The 22,053-nt window shown below is 44.7% G+C and overlaps 1 protein-coding gene across 4 annotated transcripts in view; it reads left to right on the top strand.

The window, feature by feature from the left end:
* Nucleotides 1-22,053, top strand: part of EBF1 (EBF transcription factor 1) — a 519,113-nt gene that overhangs the window by 389,645 nt on the left and 107,415 nt on the right. For all 4 annotated transcript variants that reach the window (XM_084839270.1, XM_084839269.1, XM_084839268.1 and 1 more), the window contains exon 10: nt 1,406-1,532. In XM_084839270.1, coding sequence (XP_084695396.1) covers nt 1,406-1,532 — 127 coding nt within the window. The remainder of the gene's footprint in view (nt 1-1,405; nt 1,533-22,053) is intronic.

The following is a 22,053-nucleotide window of genomic DNA, read 5'->3' as shown; positions in this document are numbered from 1 at the left end:
TTTCCAAGCTGTTCTGCCTTATATCTCGTTAATTCTATATGTCATGGATTGAATCTAGGACTCTCCACATGAAAAGCATGTGCTAGCCTCTGCCACTAAGCCATGACTCGTCCCCATGGCTGAGCCCTCTTGGGCAAAACAACCCTACCTTACACTGACACTTGGGGAGCAGGTGAGGGAGGAGGAAGAACCATTTGTGGAGCAACCACCAAATCCTACGCCCTGCTGTTTTGTTGTGGGAAAGGTGGTAGGTATGGTCACCTTATCCTTTTTCCTTCCCATTGACTTCAATGGGAAGGAAATAACTAAGCCAGCCCCAGGGCTGGCATAGAGTCATACTGGTTCTGGGGATAGTGTTGTGGAAATGAAGGGCTTTAGGATATGGTATCTGTGAATTTGCTCCCTTTCTCCCTGCTCTGCAGGTGAAACACCTCGCTTACCAGCAACGCTAGGATTCCTCTTTGTATGTGTTCATCTAATTTAGGCCTTTGCTGCATCTTTATTCATTTCCTTATTATTTTAAAGGGAAAAGCATTTTAAATGTGTGTCATACTCCCAACAGATGAATGATTGAAAATGTTATTACTTCAGAGTTCCAGTATTGATAATTATATTATAATTAGGGCAAGAGGAATTTTGGAAAGGCCAGACAGTGGTTTAAAAAAAATAACAAAATCAGGTCAAATTAGAAAATATTATAATGTTAGATAAAAGATTGTTGGAATTTGAAAAGATACGACTTTTATTTTTAAAAACTTGTTTGAAGAAATTATACAATTAGTTCAATTAAAGTAGCATTTTATGTCAGTGAATAAAAAAGAATTTTGATGGAAAAATATTAACAAGCTCTATTATATACTCTGGGCATAATCCAGCCGAAGGTAACCACTTTAAAACTATATAGATTTCAATGGGAAAATGATGCACATGCTTAACTCCCCCATAGACACCAGTGAAACTTAGAAGTGCTTTATTTTTGGTTGGATGGTTCTCTGACATGAGGCACATGTTACATTCTATGAGTTTAAAATTTTCTGTTAACTTGCAATAATACGCTAAAGAAACTGGCATGTGCTGGGGCCTAAATTGAAAACTTTTGAGAAGCATGAATATAAATCTGCAAGCTGAGTCCACTCAAATGCTACAGTATGGCACAAGCAATTTTTGTGCCATAAAGTAAATGCCTGCCATGTATGAAAACAGAGTTAATATTATTATGGCTGGGAAAATGAACATTTGCAAATATTGTTGTCATTGGCTTTTATGTTGGTTACTTCAAGAATATATTCAAACACTGACAGGTTAATTACACGTTCCAAAGCTTTGTTTATGTGATCTGAGAAGATTGTATTATTAAAGAACTATTCTGCATCTAACAGATTTCCTCCCTTATATTTTCTTCTAGCTTATTACGCCTCATGCAATCAGAGTTCAAACACCACCCCGACACATCCCTGGCGTGGTAGAAGTTACATTGTCCTACAAATCCAAGCAGTTCTGTAAGGGTACACCTGGAAGATTCATCTATACAGGTAACACTGCTTTACATAACATATAATATAATATAATGGGGAAAGATATGTTCCATCAACTTTCTCTGACGTTGCTTCTTTTAGACTGAGTGTTCTACCGCAAATAATTTTTTCTCACTGTTATAAAATGTTTATGTGAAGCTGAGTCTTGTGAAACACCTAAGCATGGATTCAGTAGGAAGGTTTTTTGGTCATGTGCTGACTGGCAACCTCTAAATATGAGATAGGTCCTTTCTAGGGATGTTAGAGAATTCTGCCATGGATCTTGGTGAGGCCGAATTAGGGATGGCGGAGAATTTCTCCCCGAAACTTCGGGGGGCCAAGCGCCAACGTGTTCGGCCCCCCGAGCAAGTTTCGGGGAGAAATTCTCTGCCCCCCGCACCCCCCCCGGGACGGGACTTACCTTCGCCGAATGTCCCTCCCGGCGGCGGGTCCGGCCGGCGGTTCGGCGGGTGTTCGTGCGGGGCGGGAGCGGCAGCCGGCCTTTCGACCGGCTGCTGCTGCCGCCATTGCAATCAAAGAAAAAAAAAACACACGCCCCCGTGATAGGCTACGTGATGATTAACGTAGCCTATCACGGCTAGATTTGCAAAGTCAGCCGTGATAGGCTACGTAAATCGTCACATAGCCTATCACGGGTGACTTTAAAAAAAAAAAAAAAGCGCGTACGGATAATGGCGGCCCCCATAGGGAGCCGCCATTCCTGTTCCTTATTTGGTCGCTGTAGTCTACGTAAAGATTTACATAGACTACGGTGAAAATAAGGGCAACGCTATTTGCGTTGCCCTTATTTTCGCTGTAGTCTACGTAAAGATTTATGTAGACTACAGTGACCAAATAAGGAACGCGAATGGCAGCTCCCTATGGGGGCTGCCATTCGCATACGCGCTTTTTTTTTTTTTTTTAAGTCACCCGTGATAGGCTACGTGACGATTGACGTAGCCTATCATGGCTGACTTTGCAGATCTAGCCGTGATAGGCTACGTTAATCGTCACATAGCCTATCACGGGGGTGTTTTTGTTTTTTTTTTAAACTTTGGAGTTTGCAGCCGGGTGAGGCAGGAAGCCTCCTCCCCGGCCTGAATTTCGGCCAGGCGAGGCGGGAAGCCTCCCCCCTGGCCTGAATTTCGGCCGGGCGAGGCAGGAAGCCTCCCCCCCCGGCCTGAACTTCGCGGGGGGAGCAGCGAAGCGCCTCCCCCCCACCGCGAACAAGCTTCGACGACAGATAAGTGACTTTCGTCCACCCCTAGACCGAATGCCAGTGCATTCGGCCCCCTGAAATCCGTGGCGGAATGAAGCCCCTGCCTCCCCAACCCACGAAAGGCACGCGAAACGGAGCACTTACCTGCTGCCATCCGCGCTGACTTGCGAATGGCGGCCGCCCTGCGTCCTCCATTCTCTTCTTCATTATAGCTGTGATAGGCTACGTAAGTATTTATGTAGCCTATCACGGCAAGCCAAAACCCCCCACAAAAAACAGCGTACGCAAATGGCGGCGGCTACAGGACCAGGCTACAAATGGATGGCCAGGGCCATCCGCAGCCACAGTTCCAGCCGCGGACAGGCTGCTGCGGACGCAAATGGCAAAAAAAGGGGAACGCAAATAGTGTAGTGGGCGCCATTTGCATTCCCCTTTTTTTAGCCGTAATAGCCTACATAAATATTTACGTAGGCTAAAATGGCTAAAAATAGGGAATGCAAATGGCAGCCGCCGTAGCTGCCGCCATTTGCGTACACTATTTTTTTGGGGGGGTTGGCTTGTCGTGATAGGCTACGTAAATACTTATGTAGCCTATCACGGCAGCTTCTCTGGACGCAAATGGCGGCCGCTACGGCGGCCGCCATTTGCGTCTGCAGCAGCCTGTCCGCGGCCGGAACTGCGGCTGCGCATGGCCCTGGCCGGCAGCTCCTCGGAGCCGGCCCAGGGAAGATTCTGGGGGGAGGGACGGAGCGCCTCCCCCCGCCACGAATCCAAGCTGCAAAAAGGTAAGTGACTTTCTTACATCCCTAGTCCTTTCTCAGATCCATGTCATCTTCTCCACAGGTTGAATGAATAAGAACATTTACCTAGCACTGGGAAAACAGTTATTTGTTTTGGTCCTTTGGTGACACATCTTTTAGAACTTCAAAGTATGAGTTCTGTTATTTTCCAGACATGAAGAGAGGGTCAGGTATAGATGTATAATGAAAATGAACACTATGTATTTATGTATTTATCTGTTAAATGTGTATCTCATTTTTCCACCAAATGGTGCTCAAGGCAGCTAACAGCAATAATACAAATACAATTAAATATATACAATAAAATAATAAAATACAACATAATAAAATAATAAAATGCAAAGTTAAAGAACATAAAAGTCAAGCGGATAAAACATCACTAGAATTAATAAAAATAACAAGCTAAAACAAATTACAGCATATTTACAAGTCAGCTTATGGGCCCAAAGCCTGTCTAAATAAAAATGTTTTTGACTGCTAGTGAAACTCATCAGAAATGGAACTAGCTGGGCTTCCTTAGGAAGTAGTTCCAGAGCTTGGGAGTAACCACTGAGAAGGCCTTTTCTCTGGTTCCCACCATATGTGCTTCAGATGTTGCCAGGACAGAAATAAGGTCCTCTCCTGAAAAACCCAGGCAGGTTCACGTGGGAAACTTTAACTGTTCAGGTAATCGAGACCCAAGACATGTAGGGCTTAGTAAGTCATAACCAGCACTACAAATTGTGCCCGGAAACACACTGGTAGCTAGTTAAGCTGTTGTAACGTGGTGTTCTGATCCTTCTTGGAGGGGCAGCTTCGGAAGGTGGTGCTGGAGGGCTCTACCTATATATTCTACCTATAACCATATTCTACCTATAACCAACCCCAGACAATAATCTGTCTCTAGCATACTGAACCACCAGAAGTTTCTAAACAGTCTTCAAAGGCAGCCCCGCATATAACACATTACAGTAGTCCAAATGTGATGTGACTAAGGCATGTTTCACTGTGGCCAGATCCAACATTTCCAAGAATGGATGCAGTTGGTTCATGAGCCCTAGCTGTTAGGGGTGGACGAAAGTCACTTACCTGTCGTCGAAGGCCGTTTGCAGTGGGGGGGAGGTGCTTCGCTGGTCCCCCTGCGAAGTTCAGGCCGGGGGGGAGGCTTCCCACCTCACCCGGCCGAAATTCAGGCCGGGGAGGAGGCGCCTTGCCTCGCCTGGCCGCGAACGCGAAAGTAAAACAAAAAACGAAAAAACGCCCCCTGATAGGCTACGTGACGATTCACGTAGCCTATCACGGCTAGATCTGCAAAGTCAGCCGTGATACGCTACGTCAATCGTCACGTAGCCTATCACGGGTGACTTTAAAAAAAATTTTTAAAAAAGCGCGTACGCGAATGGCGGCCCCCATAGGGAGCTGCCATTCGCGTTCCTTATTTAGTCGCCGTAGTCTACGTAAATGTTTACGTAGACTACAGCGACCAAATAAGGAACGGGAATGGCGGCTCCCTATGGGGGCCGCCATTATCCGTACACTCTTTTTTTATTTTTTTTTTAAAGTCACCCGTGATAGGCTACGTGACGATTGACGTAGCCTATCACGGCTGACTTTGCAAATCTAGCCGTGATAGGCTACGTTAATCGTCACGTAGCCTATCAGGGGGCGTTTTTGTTTTATTTTCTTTCATTGCAATGGCGGCGGCGGCAGCCGGTCAAAAGACCGGCTGCCACTCCCGCCTCGCTCGAACACCCGCCGAACCGCCGGCCAGACCAGCCACCGGGAGGGACATTCGGTGAAGGTAAGTCCCGTCCCGGGGGGGGGGGTGCAGAGGATTTCTCCCCGAAACTTGTTCGGGGGGCCGAACACATTGGCGCTCGGCCCCCCGAAGTTTCGGGGAGAAATTCTCCGCCATCCCTACTAGCTGTGCAAAAGTGCTCCTGGGCACTGCCAAAACCTGAGCATCCAGATTCAAGACTGAAGAGTACATCCAAACTGCAAAGCAGAGTCTTCAAGGAGAGTGTAAAGACAGGTTGAACACCTACCCTCTGATCTACCTTTTGACTACCCAAGAGCACCTTTTTGTCTTATATGGATTAAGCTTCAGTTCATTTTCCCTCATCTAGTCCATTACTGACATCTAGGGATGTACGAAAGTCACTTACCTGGTCTCGCAGCTTGCTTCGCGGTGGGGGGGAGGCGCTTTGCTTCTCCCCCCGAAGTTCAGGCGAGGGGGGGGAGCTGTCCCGCCTCACCCGGCCGAAATTCAGGCCAGGGGGGAGGCTTCCCACCTCGCCCGGCCGAAATTCAGGCCGGGGAGAAGCGCCCTGTCTCCCCGGCCGCGAACTACGAAAGTAAAAAAAAAAAAAAAGACCCCGTGATAGGCTACGTAACGATTTATGCAGCCTACCACGGCTAGATTTGCAAAGTCAGCCGTGATAGGCTATGTTAATCGTCACGTAGCCTATCACGGGGTTGTTGTTGTTTTTTACATCAGCTGTAATGACGGCGGCGGCAGCCGGTCGAAAGACCGGCTGCCGCCCCTGCCCCCGCCAAAAGCCCGCCGAACTGCTGCCGGGACCTGCCGCCGGGAGGGACATTCGGCTACGGTAAGTCCCATCCCGGGGGGGGCGGGGGGGGGGAGAATTTCACCGCCGATTTCGGGGGGCCGAATGCGTTGGCGCTCGGCCCCCCGAAGATTCGGGGAGAAATTCTCCGCCGTCCCTACTGACATCATACACTGATTTACAACTGGAACAGCTTTCTTGGATGTAGATGGAAAGGAAAGATAGTGTTGGAGCCCTCCAGCACCACCTTCCGAAGCTGCCCCTCCAAGAAGGATCAGAACACCATAAAACCGTGCCACCAAGTCCCATCCCAGCCAGGTGGTTCACCATGGTATCGAAAACCACAGAGATTCAGCAAAAACAGCAGGTTCTCACTCTCCCAGTCCAGTTCCCGGCATAGATAATCCACCAAGACAAGCAAAGCAGTCTCTGTCCCATAACCAGGCCCAAAGCCAGATGGAAAAGAATCTAGATAAGCAGCCTCAGCCTGGAATACCTGAAGTTGAGATTCCACTGCATACTCGAGCACGGTGCCCAGGAATGGAATATTGGAGATCGGCTAGAAATTATCCAGGGAGGGGTTCAGGGAGGGGTTTGTGTACACACACATGCACAGTCTCACCATCATCTTTTTAAGGCACAGTAGAATCACACCCTCTTGTAGAGGGGCATTCACCTCAGCCAGTCCCCCCACTTGCAAATTCTGTTTGCCAGGAAGGACAAGGGTCAAACACACATGTGGTAGGTCTCACCTCTCCAAGGATCCTGTCCATATTCCCAAGCTGTACAAATTGAAAAGTATCCATTATAACTGGACAAGTAGGAACCAAGATTGTATCAACTGTATGTTTTATAACATTAACCACCAAGAACAGGAAGGTAGACAAGGATGGTGGCGCCAAAAGACATTTGAAGACACAGATATGTGCTCCCTGATAAAGCTGAGAGAACACATGTTCAGTGTGTTCAGTGAAAACAGGCCCCTTCTAATGGATATACTTACCTGATGCAGTTCTGTCTAATACAGCCCAATACATCAATATGAAAGCAGTTGTCCAAATATAAGCCTTCCAGCACTAAACAACTGATCTTGACTCTGTATTAGAAGATAGCATGGGAAAGCAGCCAAACTATGTCAGCTGCTCTTACCAGAAGTACAGAGAGATAATGCATTGCTGAACACTGGGAATATATTGGAAGGAGGGTGTCTGAATAACCTGGCTTCAGAATTTCTGCTAGAAAGTGTGACATGCTTAGGACCACAGATTCTCAATGTAATTATGGTTACTAACATTTAATTAAAACGTGGCCACAGGACATGTTTTCCTTTTATCAGTACAATCCTATGCATGTTTATTCAGAAGTAAGCCCCACTGTATTCAATGTAACTTACTCTCAAGTAAGTATTTATAAGATTGCAATCTTACACATATTTCACTGGGAGTAAGTACCATTAAACTTAATTGTATTTACTTATAAGTATAGATGGATAGGATTGCACTATAAGACACACTTTCTAATAGGGCTGTGTGTGTGTGATTCCTTTTAAGTTTTCCCACTTCTTTATAGTGCAGAGAGAGAGAGCCCATCTGGTTGCCAGGATTGGTAGACCTGGCAAGAATTGCATCAATGTCACTAATGCTCTGAGGACAAGTTATTTCTACCACAGCTGCAGCCCACTTTCTATGTCCAATAAGGTTCCCCATTTCCCATGACCCCTGTGGTGTAAATGCTTGCTGTAAAGCAGTCTTTTATCATGCCCTAAACTATTGTGTAGAGCCCTGGCTTGCTACAGTTATAGCCTAATGTTACCCATCTCTGTCTCAATAATTTTTGCTTTATCCATGTTTTGCTATACCACACACTGGTGTCTCCTTACTTCTGCCCCAAGTTTCCGTCAACAAGACAGTTACTCTGGTTTATGCTTTTTGTGTAGTTGGAGTCACTCTTGGGCTTCAGACTGAGGTCTGATACTTCAGTTTAAACTCTTGTTATGTAGAACAGATATCGATTAATATAATTCACACCCTTTAAACTGAGCCTGTGGCATTTTGGGAGTAACCCACTACCATGGGCAGCCATTTATACCAGCAGAGAGTAGACTACTGGGAATACTACTGTAAACACAATTGATTGAATGCAGATTGTGTAGCAGCAGTGCTTGAAGACTACACCCCTTAATAGTAGAAGTGCTATCCATCCCTTAAGGCATCCCATTGGTTCTTCCTAACCTGGCCAGTCTTTAAATGCTCCTGGTCAGGCCTGGGCCTTTCCCTGGGCAACATCCAGATTCTGGCTTTGACTGTGGCTCCCTAGTCTTGCCCTAGGTGTTTCTGCCTGCCAGACCTCCTTTTCCTCCACTACTTCCACAGACACTACTTTCCTGCCACCTGTCTGGGTCTCTGCTCCAAACCCCCTTTGAATAGTTTTCCCAGCTCAGATCCTGGCCCCTGATTGAGTCTCTGGATGAACTCTTGTCTCTTGTGTATCTGCCTCAGGACTTGCATTTCAGCCCCCACAGACTTGACTTCCTATACTTGTTGATTGCAATGGGATTTTGTTTTGATTAACTTTACAGGGTTGTGCCCAGCCCAGTGTCTTTTTAGAATCAACCCTGACATGAATCAACTTGAAGCTCATGGCTTTTGCGATTTGTTTTTGTTGCACAATATTCACAATGTTATATAGAACAGGGATAGACAGCATGGTTCCTCTGGGCACCAAGGTGCCTCCAGACACCTTTGCTGGCACCCACCAAGGTGCCATATCCCATCCGCTTATTTTTTTTAATTGACATATTTTCTTCCTGGCAGCTGGGATTGCTGTGAAATAGGTTGGTGCGGAAAAATGTGGGTCTAAAGGAGTTGTTTAGTGTGTTGGAGCTCAGACCTCACCTCTGCCTTGTACTCAAGTCTTTTGGGTAGGTTACTTGTCCTTTGCCACACCTCCCATGGCAGCCATTTTCTGTGATGAAAAATTCTGGATAATTTTTCAAACTGCAAGATGTGCCCATGGCCCAAAATGTTTGCCTACCCTTGATATAGAACACAGAAGGGATCTGGACAATCTACGTTAGATGGTTGCTTTGTTTAAAAAGGGTGTGTGTGTGTGGGGCGCTACACACACAGAGACACACACACTTCTCACCTTCAGAAATGCCTCCAAACCCTTTAAACAAAATGCAGGATTGGAGCAAACCTGCCGATCAGTTTTAGTTAATTGAAAATTATAGGATTGACCCAAGAGGAAAATTTCGTTTGCACTCCAATCACTATTACAAATTAAGGAAAATTACTACAATTTTGTTTAGCTAAGGTTTCACACTGAGTTCACAAAATTAGCTCAACCACCCTGACAAAGTCAGCACTTTATTAGTGATCAGTAGAAGGGTGAGAAGGGGAAGGGGGGGGCAGATAATAGACTGTGGTGTGTACAAACGAAGCATAGAAAAAGCTATGATGCTTTACAGAACTAGGCCAAGTGGTTTTAATTAGGATTATTAGTTCATTGTAAATTTTGAAGAACAATCAAACTAGCAGATTAGCTGTTTCTTTTAGAGCTAGAATTTCTTGCCATTCATTTTTCCCATGAGAACTTCTTTTAACTCCCACATAGTCCCCTATTTTTTTTAAAACAAGTCTCATTATGGGCCTACAGGAAATGGACCAATTGGAAGTTCTGATACTGTAACATTCCATAGCAGCGTTCCAGTAGATGGGAATTTTTCCACAGTGTTTGTCAGTGAATTCAGTGTTCTGGAACGTTTTACAAAACCACAGAGGCCAAATGTTTTCTCAGAGGAGTTTGGCCTCTGTTTTTGGCTGAAAACAGTGAGGCATCACTTGGTGTTTATTTACCCTGCAATTGAGAATGAGAAAAGGGACAGAGGGGGAAAGAAAAGAGGAAAGAGAATTGGGGGTTGTGGGTGGTACAAGAGCCATTCAAGCATACTTTCCTCTCTGGTGAAAATGTTGTATCCATTAATGGCCCCATTTTGTGGTTAGGTCTCATTTAGAAGAAATTATTTTTAATCAGCGTTCAACAAAATATCCCCTCAAGCCACCTGGCTGTAAACTGATTTCCCCCTCCCCCTCTTTACTGTTAAGTGCTTAAATTCTCAGAAGAAAATGCCTAGTGACCCATTAATTTTAGGTTCTCTCCCCCTTCTTTTAACTGCCAACAACTTAGAAATTTGATCTGTAAATGCATGTTCCATCAATGAATCAAGTTTTGTATGCAAGGAAAAATGTTATGCTTTTAAAGTATTTTTATAAGAAATACACCAGTATGAACTTCATTGACAGCATTTATTAAAACGCATTTCTTTGACCCATTCCCCAAAGCATTTTACAGTCACTTGGAAAACAAAGCAAATAATATTTGGATGTTAAGAGATTTAAATATAGGAAAACTAGATACTTCCAGCATTCAGCAGGGCCTGTTTTTCTGTGAACTTCTAAAAGCCAGCCTTAGTGCAAAACAATCAGCTATTTCAAATTCACATAACTATATATGCCTAAATTAATGCTTGTTGTTGTTGTTGTTGTTGTTGTTGATGCTGTTGCTTTTTTTACTGCTGTTTTTTACCTCAAGCTTCCACTAATGCTGTTACATTGACAGTTTGGCAGAATGGATAAATAAATGATTGTACTAGTAATTTTGCTGCCCTTCTTTGGAGACACATAAAACAAGCTATCCTACTTCAGAAGGATGTTTATGTTACAAACACACGCATGTAACCTCCAACAGGAACTGCTTTTGTGCATGGACGTAGGGATGTACGAAAGTCACTTACCTTTTACGAAATTTGATTCGCAGTGGGGGGGAGGCGCCCCGTCCCTCCCCCCCAAAATTCTGGCTGGGGGGAGGCGCCCCGTCCCTCCCGCCGCGAATCCTGGCCGGCCGGGTCTGCAAATGGCGGCGGCCGTAGCTGCCGCCGTTTGCATCCCTGCAGTCAGCCGTGATAAATGTTTACGTAGCCTATCACGGCTGAGTTAAAAAAAAAACCCCATGTGTATGCACATGGCGGCGCCCATGGGCGCTGCCATTTGCGTTCCTTATTTTGGCACGTCTAGTCTACGTAAACATTTACGTAGACTACAGCGAAAATAAGGGGAACGCAAATAGCATAGACGCTATGCTATTTGCGTTCCCCTTATTTTCGCTGTAGTCTACGTAAATGTTTACGTAGACTAGATATGCCAAAATAAGGAATGCAAATGGCGGCGCCCATGGGTGCTGCCATTTACGTACACGCAGGTTTTTTTTTTTTTAACACAGCCGTGATAGGCTACGTAAACATTTACGTAGCCTATTATGGTATTTTTTTAAAATCTAGCCATGATAGGCTACATAAATCTTTACGTAGCCTATCACTTTTTTTTTAAACTTGGAAATGGCGGTGGCGGCAGCCAGTCGGAAGACCGGCCGCCGCCGCCTCGCCGCCACCCCGCCGCTGGAGCCGCCTCCGGAGCCAGGGAGATTTGCCCAAGGTAAGTCCCGTCCCGGGGGGGCAGGCCGTTTCGCCACCGATTTTGGGGGGGGCGAATGTGCTGGCATTCGGCCTCCCCGAGATTCGTGGCGAAATTCTCTGACATCCCTAGCATGGAGCTGGCCTGTCACAGAAGTCACTGGAGAGAAGTAAAACTTTTTTTCAGCTAAAGCTGGCTAGATTAGCTTCATCAGTCTGTTCTTGCAGAAGATTAGGGATGGACGAAAGTCCCTTACCTGGTCCGGCAGCTTTTTTCGGGGGGGAGGTGCTCCGTTTCTACCCCCAAAATCCTTGGCAGGTGGGGAGGCGCCCCGTCCCCCCTGCCGAAATTCTGGCCAGGGGGGAGCGCCCCGCCTGTCCGGCCACAAAAGAAAAAAGTAAAGTAAAACAAAAACGTGATAGGCTAAAGATTTACGTAGCCTATCACGGCTAGATTTTACAAAACACCGTGATAGGCTACGTAAATCTTTACGTAGCCTGTCACGGCTGACTTTTGGAGGAAAAAAAAAGGCGTATGCAAATGGCGGCGCCCATGGGCGCCGTCATTTGCGTACACACTTTTTTCCCCCCCAGAGTCAGCCGTGATAGGCTACGTAAATCTTTACTTAGCCTATCACGTTTTTGTTTTGTTTTTTTTTTTACTTGGAAATGGCAGCGGCGGCAGCTGGTCGGAAGACTGGCCGCCGCTGCCGCCGCACCACCACCGGGACCCACCGCCGCGAGGGACATTCGCACGAGGTAAGTCCCATCCCAGGGGGGAGCGGGGGGGTGTCGGAGAATTTCTCCACCAATTTCGGGGGGCCGAATGCATTTTGCATTCGGCCTCCCAGAGATTCGTGGAGAAATTATCCCACATCCCTAGAAGATACATCTGAATAGCTGGGTGAGAGGCGCTCCAACCAGAGATGGCTAGAAATAGAACTAATGTCACTGGGCTCTAACACTTCATTCCTGCAGAGCTGACTTCTAATCAGATAGAGTTCTTTGGGGTGATTAGTCAGAGAGTTGCTGTTGGGTTTGGCTAAAACCTCCAGTGGCTGGTTATATATGGGTGTATAAATGAATTTTAAATACTTTACAGAAACTTTAAAGAGCTTCCAATGAAATTATTCAATTAAATTATATTTTTAAAATCTTACAAATATTTCCAACCTTTGGTGATTTTCGAGTATGTAGCACCTCCTGTGTGTGTAAACTTTTTAATTACCTTAAATATTAGGACTAATCCATGTACCCAGTGTGGGGGTTGGCAATATGTTGCCTGTGGATGAAAACCTCCATCAATGCCTAGGAAGTGCCCCACTCTACCTGTGTTGTTGACTGTTGTTGTTTAATTTTTTTTAAGGGCTGCTTGGAGTGCTTCAAAATGAAATACTGGTATCCATCCACCATCTTTATCCTCCAGAATGCCCCACATGGACCCAGAAACACTTTAGGGATTAAAGGTGTTGGGCTGAAAACCAGCACTTTGCTTTGAAGTACTCTTGTCTTGGCTGCAGAAAAAAAAGAAGAGAAGGGAGGGACTTCATTGCTACTGCTTGGTAAGGGTAGAGACTTGGGATGGCAGTGGGCCAGCAGAGGGAGAGCTGAGGATGTCCTGGTGTTGGGGAGGAAAAAGCAGGGAGACCAGGAATGGGACGGGAGAAGGGCTGGAGTGGAGAGAGCTGGGGACAACCGGATGGGGGGAAGAAGGAGGAAGTGGGGAGACCAGTGCTTGGGTGGGAGGAGGAAGCTGGGAGGCTGGGGTGGGAAGGGCTGGGGGTGATCTTATGGGAGAGAAGAAGGGAGAACTGATGTGGGAGGGCTATTTCCATGAACTCGAATTACAAAACACTAAAAATACTGTACTCTGGGTAAAAGCCATATGTATGTACGTAAAGAATCCCCCATCTTTTAACTACACTGTGAACATATTTGTCCCAGGACAAGATTCTAGCATGACAGTAGGTTTATTGAATTTTTTGTAGGGATGTACGAAAGTCACTTACCTTTTCGCAGCTTGGCTTCGCGGTGGGGGGGAGGCGCTTCGCTTCTCCCCCCGAAGTTCAGGCAAGGGGGGGGAGGCGTCCCGCCTTGCCCGGCCGAAATTCAGGTCGGGGAAGGAGGCTTCCCGCCTCGCCCGGCCGAAATTCAGGCCCGGGAGAAGCGCCCTGTCTCCCCGGCCGCGAAACAAAGTGTAAAAAAAAACAAAAACAAACAAACCCCGTGATAGGCTACGTAACGATTAACGTAGCCTATCACGGCTAGATTTGCAAAGTCAGCCATGATAGGCTACGTAAATCGTTACGTAGCCTATCACGGGTGACTTTGAAAAAAAAAGCGCGTATGCAAATGGCGGTGCCCTATGCACGCCGCCATTTGCGTTCCTCATTTGGTCCCAGTAGTCTACGTAAATCTTTACATAGACTACCGGGACCAAATAAGGAACGCAAATGGCGGCACCCATAGGCTGCGCCATTTGCGTACGCGCTTTTTTTTTTCAAAGTCACCCGTGATAGGCTACGTAACGATTTATGTAGCCTATCACGGCTGACTTTGGAAATCTAGCCATGATAGGCTACGTTAATCGTTACGTAGCCTATCATGGGGTTTTTGTTTCTGTTTTTTACACTTTGTAATGGCAGCGGCAGCCGGTCGGAAGACCGGCTGCCGCCTCCGCCCCCGACGAAAGGCCGACGAACTGCTGCTGGGACCCACCGCTGGGAGGGACATTCGCCAAAGGTAAGTCCCATCCCGGGGGGGTGGGGGGGGCGGAGAATTTCACCGCCGATTTTGGGGGGCCAAATGCATTGGCGCTCGGCTCCCCGAAGATTCGGGGAGAAATTCTCCGCCATCCCGAATTTTTTGTTCTTGAGAAAGGTTTTTTGTTTTTATGAAACCATCAATGGTTTCTTAATGCTCCAAAGTTATACATACAATAAAATAATGAAAAAGAAAAGCAGTGTTTGTTGGCTAGAATAAACAACAGTTGGAGAGAGACCAACTGCCAGGAGTCTCGTGCCATCCCACCAAAGCATCCCCCCCAATCCACCTTAATCCTTATTCCAACTAACCTTGACCAGAACAGCATGGATACTTAGTTCTGAAACATGATTAAGTGGAGTAGCTGTTGTAATACACAACCTCATTAGCTTTACACTGTCCCACCCCATGTTTTTTATTATTCACATGAATATTTAATAATGACTTAATAGCTGATTGGTTTGAATGAAGACAAAAAGCCAGTTTCCCAGGAACAGCGGGAATTGTTCTTACTGTGAAATAAAATATAAAACTCTTATCTCTGGGAATAATGGAGTATGTTATGTCAAACACCAGCAAATGCTATTTGTTTTTGACTCAGACTTTTATCTGTTTTGATATTATTGAGTGGGGTATAAGAGCAAGACTCCAAAATCAAAAAGGTTTAAAGGTAATATTGAAGCAAGACTGCTTCAGTTTTTGTGCTCTTCCTCCTGTTGTGCATCAGATAAACATAACTGAAGCATTTTGACTAAATCATATTGCCTTTATTTTAAAAATCTTAAGATTACCAATGATTTTCAAATAAAGACAAACAAATGGTCCTTAACTGTGGAAAGTCTGCTAATCAGATGATGTACTCAAATTCCATGTAAGCTCTTTTAAAAATAATTAATTGTATCTACCTGTGGTACAAACAAAAGGAGAAAAAGAATAATACCATGTGGTATAAACACTTTTTTAATGTTCCCAAACACTGCTAAGATTCCTTCTTCCTTTCCCTCTATTTAGGCCTATACAGAGATGGGTATGTCGCTATCCCAGTGATTGTCACTACTTACCATCCTTTCCTTACCTCTCTCTGGTACTTCTGTTGGCTTCTCTGGGGCATTGCCTGTTTGGGTTTGTTCATTATAAAATGTATATTACACCATACAACAGGGGTGCAAAAAAATGCAGCCCTGAGCCGCAGACAGCCATCCAAGTCCTGGCTGGCAGCCTCCCAAGAGCCGCTGCCAAAAAAAATATAAAAATGTGGCAGCATGGCTGTTCTCAAAAGAAAAGAGAAAAAAAAAAACACGTGAGCAAGAAAATGCTTAGCCTAGGCTTAAATAGATGAGGAGCTTCACCACATGAAGCTAAAATCCCGCATCCTTACTGGGGCTTCTGCTTCCAGATTCTTTGTAGGATTAAGATCTGCTCCTTTACACAGGCGGACCCATGCTTTGAATTGGGAAATTCCTTTCTTGGCAAGTTCTGTGTGTTTCATTTTACAGCCATTAGATGGCACTGTGGTTATAGTGGAATTATACACAGCCTATATATTGGATTAATGTTCCTTATCGAATTATCTCTGATCTCTTAAAAAGTGGGATAAAGGTCAGAAAGTGCGGGAGATGCCCTGGAGGTTGACAACATCATGGAAAGAACCTGCAAACTTCCATGACTAACCAATCAAGAGCATGCAATAGAAGCCTAATGTAGAAATGCTCTTACAAAATGGTAAATGTTCCCCACTCTGCCTCTGCTAGCAATCCATTTTTATGGTTGAATGCCCTTGGGAGCTGTAAGGATATTGCCTTCCTTATCTTGGGGAATGCTCTAGAATGGGACTTCTAAGGCAGGAACTATGGAGCTCGGGCAGCATCTCCCAGATCATGTCCTGCAACTTGATCCACTTGGTATACTGCTTTTGCTGCTGCCAGGAGTAAAGCAAGGTGCTCATTGGCAAGGAAACAGTAAACCAAATGTACTTTGATGCGGAGGAGGGGGAGCAAGTGGGGAGTGTTCATTATAAGAAATTTGTTACAAAATAGTTGGGATTGGATGCGAGGGGGCTGTTCATCATAGAAAGGATGGGATACATAAAATGGGTTACAATGTAATAAAATAGAGGGGAAAATAGATGGCAAGGGATGGGGAGAATGGGATTGGATAAAATTGTTAGACCATGGATTTCAGTGAATGATGTGTGATATGTGTGAGTTGTATGTTGTATGTGAATGTCTGTGTGTACATATATGCGTGGCCTCTGCCACCCCAGCAGACACCCAACATGGCCCTCACGACGAAAAAGGTTGTCCACCCCTTCCCTACAAAATATATTTTTGAGGCTGGCATACAACTATCAATAAAATGCAATCCATAAAAATACAACATTAAAATGACACAATAAAACAGTATAAAAGCACAATAAAATCAATTTCAAAGGGAATAAACTATTTAAAAGCCTGGGGAAATAACCCAGTGCCAAAACTGGATGAACGAGCATCCCAATCCCAAACCTGATTCTTCAGGGGGAAGTGCAGCCCCATCTAGAACAGGTTGAAGACCGTATTCTGAAACAGATAAACCACTCACCAACAGCACCTCCACATCACATATAAATGAAGCTTCAGATGATAGTGATCTGGATGTCATCAGCAAATTGATGATGCCCAACTCTAAAGCCCCAAAAGATCTCACCCATTTGTTTCATGTAAATACATTCAGTACATGTTGGTCTGTGAGTTGCATTCATCTCCAAGAATGAAATTTATTGCTCTGCTGTTAAAAACAATATCTGGAAGAACATTGTCTGAGAAAATACTAATACAGTTATCTGATAATGATCCTGATGTTACTAAATGGGTGGCCTTGTTTGCAATTGCAGCTAAGAAAATTAGAGCAAAGTTTTAAAAATCTATTTCCATTAATTGTAAAGGTGATGACCTATCTCTGTTTTTAACTTTTTGTAATAACTTATGGTTTACACAGATAAACTTCTTCACTGCCATTTCATGTAAATGTTAAAAAGCATGGAAGCAAAATCCTGCACGACTCTTGTAGCATCAATGCTGAACTGGCAAGCACTAGTCCCCTAGTGCCACCTTCTGAAATTGGCCATCTAGTTAGGAGTGCAACTTCTGCAGCCAGGTAGAAATGCAACCATTGTGTTGGACCAGAACACACTAAGCCCAAAGAGAGAAAAATCCAAATTGTTTTCATGTAACTAGAAGAGCTGAAAGTTGAATTAAATGCTATCAGTACACTGCGGTGCAGTAGAACCTATCACTAAAATATACCTTGTACTTACACATCTGCAGAATTAATGCAATTACAGCTAGTCATACAAAAGACTATAGTGGATTGAACATATTATTTTAAACACTTTACAACCCCACTTGCCAACAAATGTGATCTTTTTTCCTAGTTATCCAATGAAGCCTTATGCAGCACAGGGTATTCACATCATTAAAAAAAAAAAAAAAAGCCTCCGTGATATTATAAGTCTAAACGTGCCTGAGGCCTTACAACCTTGACTTTTTCCCGTCTGCCCTAAGTGAATAAGTGATAAGGCCAGAAGAGAAATAAATCATTGAAATCCCTGTCCAAAGAAAACATATTGACTACGGCCAAGCAAATAACAGCCCATAACCAATGGTCCAATTCATCATGTATGTAATAGGGGATATAAAGTATTTTCTACCTATGAAACCATAAGGTGGGGGGAAAGGTTGATAAGAGCCCAATCTAAGCTGTGTGATTTGATTATTAAGAGACATGAACTGTTTGTCACATAACTTTAATCTTTAAGATATGTTGCCGTTTCTAAACTATAAATGTGTAGTAAAGGATTAGAACCCCTTCATGGATCACTGCCTTGTTCTGGCGAAGGGGCTTGTGTAACTCAGTGAAGCCATAAGCTATGCCGTGCAGGGCCACCCAAGACGAACAGGTCATGGTGGAGAGTTCTGACAAAATGTGGTCCACTGGAGAAGGAAATGCAACCCACTCCAGTATTCTTGCCAAGAAAACCCCATGGAACGTATCACAAGGCTAAAAGATATGATGCCGGAAGATGAGCCCCTCAGGTCGGAAGGTGTCCAATATACTACTGGGGAAGAGCAGAGGGAATTTCCAAGTAGCTCCAGAAAGAGTGAAGCGGCTGGACCAAAGCTGAAAGGACACTCAGCTGTGGATGTGTCTGGTGGTGAAAAGAAAGTCCAATGCTGTAAAGAACAATATTGTTTAGGAACCTGGAATGTCAGATCAATGAATCAAGGTAAGCTGGAGGTGGTCAAACAGAGGGCAAGATTGAACATTGACATCTTGGGAATCAGCAAACTAAAATGGACAAGCATGGGCAAATTTAATTCAGGTGACCATTATATCTACTACTGTGGGCAAGAATACCTTAGAAGAAATGGAGTAACACTCATAGTCAACAAAAGGGTGGGAAAAGCAGTACTGGGGTACAATCTCAAAAATGATAGAATGATCTCGTACGAATCCAAGGCAAACCATTCAACATCACAGTAATTCAAGTCTATGCCCCAAACACTGAGCCCGAAGAAGCTGAGGTTGATCAGTTCTTCATAGAACTGAACTTCTATGAACTTCATAGGACCTACAACACCTTCTAGAACTAACACCAAAAAATGATGTCCTCTTCATCATAGGGGACTGGAATGATAAAGTAGGAAGTCAAGAAATCACCAGGATAACAGGCAAGCATGGCCTTGGTGTACAAAATGAAGCAGGACAAAGGCTAATAGAGTTTACCAAGAGAACTCACTGATCATAGCAAACACTCTTTTCCAACAGCACAAGAGGCGACTCTACACATGGACATCACCAGATAGTCAATATTGAAATCAGATTGATTATGTCCTTTGCAGCCAAAGATGGAGAAGCTCTATACAGTCAGTAAAAACAAGACCTGGAGCTGACTGTGGCTCAGATCATGAGCTGCTGCTTGCAAAATTTCAGCTTAAATTGAAGAACGTAGGGAAAACCACTAAACCATTCAGGTACGACCTAAATCTGGGGCCGCGGTGGCTTAGTGGTTAAGACGCTGAACTGCAGACTGGAAGGTCGGCAGGACAGCAGTTCGAGACCCGAGTGCTGCATGACGGAGTGAGCTCCCGTCTTTAGTCCCAGCTTCTGCCAACCTAGCAGTTTGAAAGCAAGAAATTGCAAGTAGATAAATAGGTACCACTTTGGCGGGAAAGGTAACAGCATTCCATGCACCTCGGTGACTGAACATGCCGGCCACATGACTACAGAAGCGTCTTCGGACAGCGCTGGCTCTTCGGCTTAGAAATGGCATGAGCCATTAGAGCACCACACCCTAGAGTCGGACACGACTGGTTGGGGACACATTTACCTTTTTATGACCTAAATCATATCCCTTATGAATATACAGTGGAGGTGACAAATAGATTTAAGGGATTAGACCTGATAGAAAGAGTGCCTGAGAAACTATGGATGGAGGTCTGTAACATTGTTCAGGAGGCAGCAACTCAATCCATCCCAAAGAAAAAGAAATGCAAGAAAGCAAAGTGGCTGTCTGATGAGGCTTTACAAGTAGCTGACAAAAGAAGGGAAGCGAAAACGAAGGGAGAAAGGGGAAGATATATCCAACTGAATGCAGAGTTCCAGAGAACAGCAAGGAGAGACAAGAAGGCCTTCTTAAATGAACAAATGCAAAGAAATCGAGGAAAACAATAGAATGGGAAAGACTAGAGATCTTTTCAAGAAAATCGGAGATCTCAAGGGAACATTTTGTGCAAAGACGGGCATGATAAAGGACAAAGAAGGCAGGGACCTAACAGAAGCAGATGTGATTAAGAAGAGGTGGAAAGTATACACAGAAGAACTATACAGGAAAGATCTTAATGTCCCTGATAGCCATGATAGAGCGGTCAGTGAATTGAGCCGGACATCCTCGAGAGTGAAGTCAAGTGGGCCTTAGGAAGCATTACTAACAACAAAGCTAGCGGAGATGACAGTATTCCAGATGAGCTATTTAAAATCCTAAAAGATGATGCTGTTAAAGTGCTGCACTCAATATGCCAACAAATTTGGAACACTCAACAGTGGCCACAAGACTGGAAAAGGTCAGTTTACATTCCAGTTCTAAAGAAGGGCAATGTCAAAGAGTGTTCAAACTACCGCACAATTGTGCTCATTTCACATGCCAGCAAGGTTATGCTCAAAATCCTACAAGCTAGGCTTCAGCAGCCTTTGAACTGAGAACTACTGGAAGTACAAGCGGGGTTTCGAAGAGGAAGAGGAACTAGAGATCAAATCGCCAACAATCGCTGGATCATGGAGAAAGCAAGAGAATTCCAGAAAAAAGTCTATTTCTGCTTCATTGACTATGCTAAAGCCTTTGTGTGGATCACAACAAACTGTGGCAAATTCTTAAAGAGATGGGAGTACCAGACCACCTTACCTGTCTCCTGAGAAACCTGTACGAGGGTCAAGAAGCAACAGTAAGAACCGGACATAGAACAACCGATTGGTTCAAAATTGGGAAAGGAGTACGACAAGGCTGTATATTGTCGCCCTGCTTATTTGATTTATATGCAGAGTACATCATGAGAAACGCCGGGTTGGATGAATCACAGGTCGGAATTACGATTGCCGGGAGAATTCTCACCAACCTCAGATATGCAGACGATACCACCCTAATGGCAGAAAGCGAAGAGGATCTAAAGAGCCTCTTGTTGAGGGTGAAAGTGGAGAGTGCAAAAGCTGGTTTGAAACTCAACATTCAAAAAATGAAGATCATGGCATCTGGCCCCATCACTTCCTGGCATACAGAAGGGGAAGAAATGGAAGCCGTGACAGATTTTGTTTTCTTGGGCTCCAAGATCACCGCTGACGGTGACTGCAGCCATGAAATTAAAAGACGCTTGCTCCTTGGGAGGCAAGCTATGGCAAACCTAGACAGCATAGTAAGAAGCAGAGACATCACCTTGCCGACAAAGATTCATATAATCAAAGCTATGGTTTTCCCAGTAGCAACGTATGGCTGTGAGAGCTGGACTATAAGGAAGGCTGAGCGCTGAAAAATTTATGCCTTTGAACTGTGGTGCTGGAGAAGACTCTTATGAGTCCCCTGGACTGCAAGGAGGTCAAATCAGTCAGTCCTAAAGGAAATCAACCCTGACTGCTCATTGGAAGGACAGATACTGAAGCTGAAGCTCAAATATTTTGGCCACCTAATGCGAAAGAAAACTCCCTGGAAAAGACCCTGATGCTGGGAAAGATTGAAGGCAAAAGGAGAAGGGGACGGCAGAGGATGAGGTGGCTACATAGCATCACCGATGCAATGATTATGGACTTGAGCACACTCCGGGAGAGAGCACAGGACAGGAAGGCCTGGCGTGCTATGGTCCATGGGGTCACGAAGAGTCGGACACGACTTAATGAGTGAACAACAACAACAACAGGATTAGAAAACCATTAACAGTAAAGATGTAAACTAGACTTTATATGCCTTTGGGGCAATTTTCATGCAATCCCATAGACCCTTAGATCTTCTAACCTATTTAATGTGGTATAACTGTTATCTGACCTTCATAGCCAATAAACCATTTTTTCTTTGCAGCTTGCACATTAAATTAACCCGCAGGGTCACTGGAATTTATCTTGCAAATCCTTCCATTTATTCTTACCCAAATGCTCTCATTTTCACACCGTTGCTTCCAAATTTTGTTCTATTTGATTGGTCTTACCAGGATTTTATATT

The sequence above is a fragment of the Heloderma suspectum genome, chromosome 2 (assembly GCF_057233095.1).
Source record: "Heloderma suspectum isolate Gila_16-S chromosome 2, 16-S_ref, whole genome shotgun sequence".
NCBI lineage: Eukaryota > Metazoa > Chordata > Lepidosauria > Squamata > Helodermatidae > Heloderma > Heloderma suspectum.
This window is presented reverse-complemented; position numbering and strand designations above follow the sequence as displayed.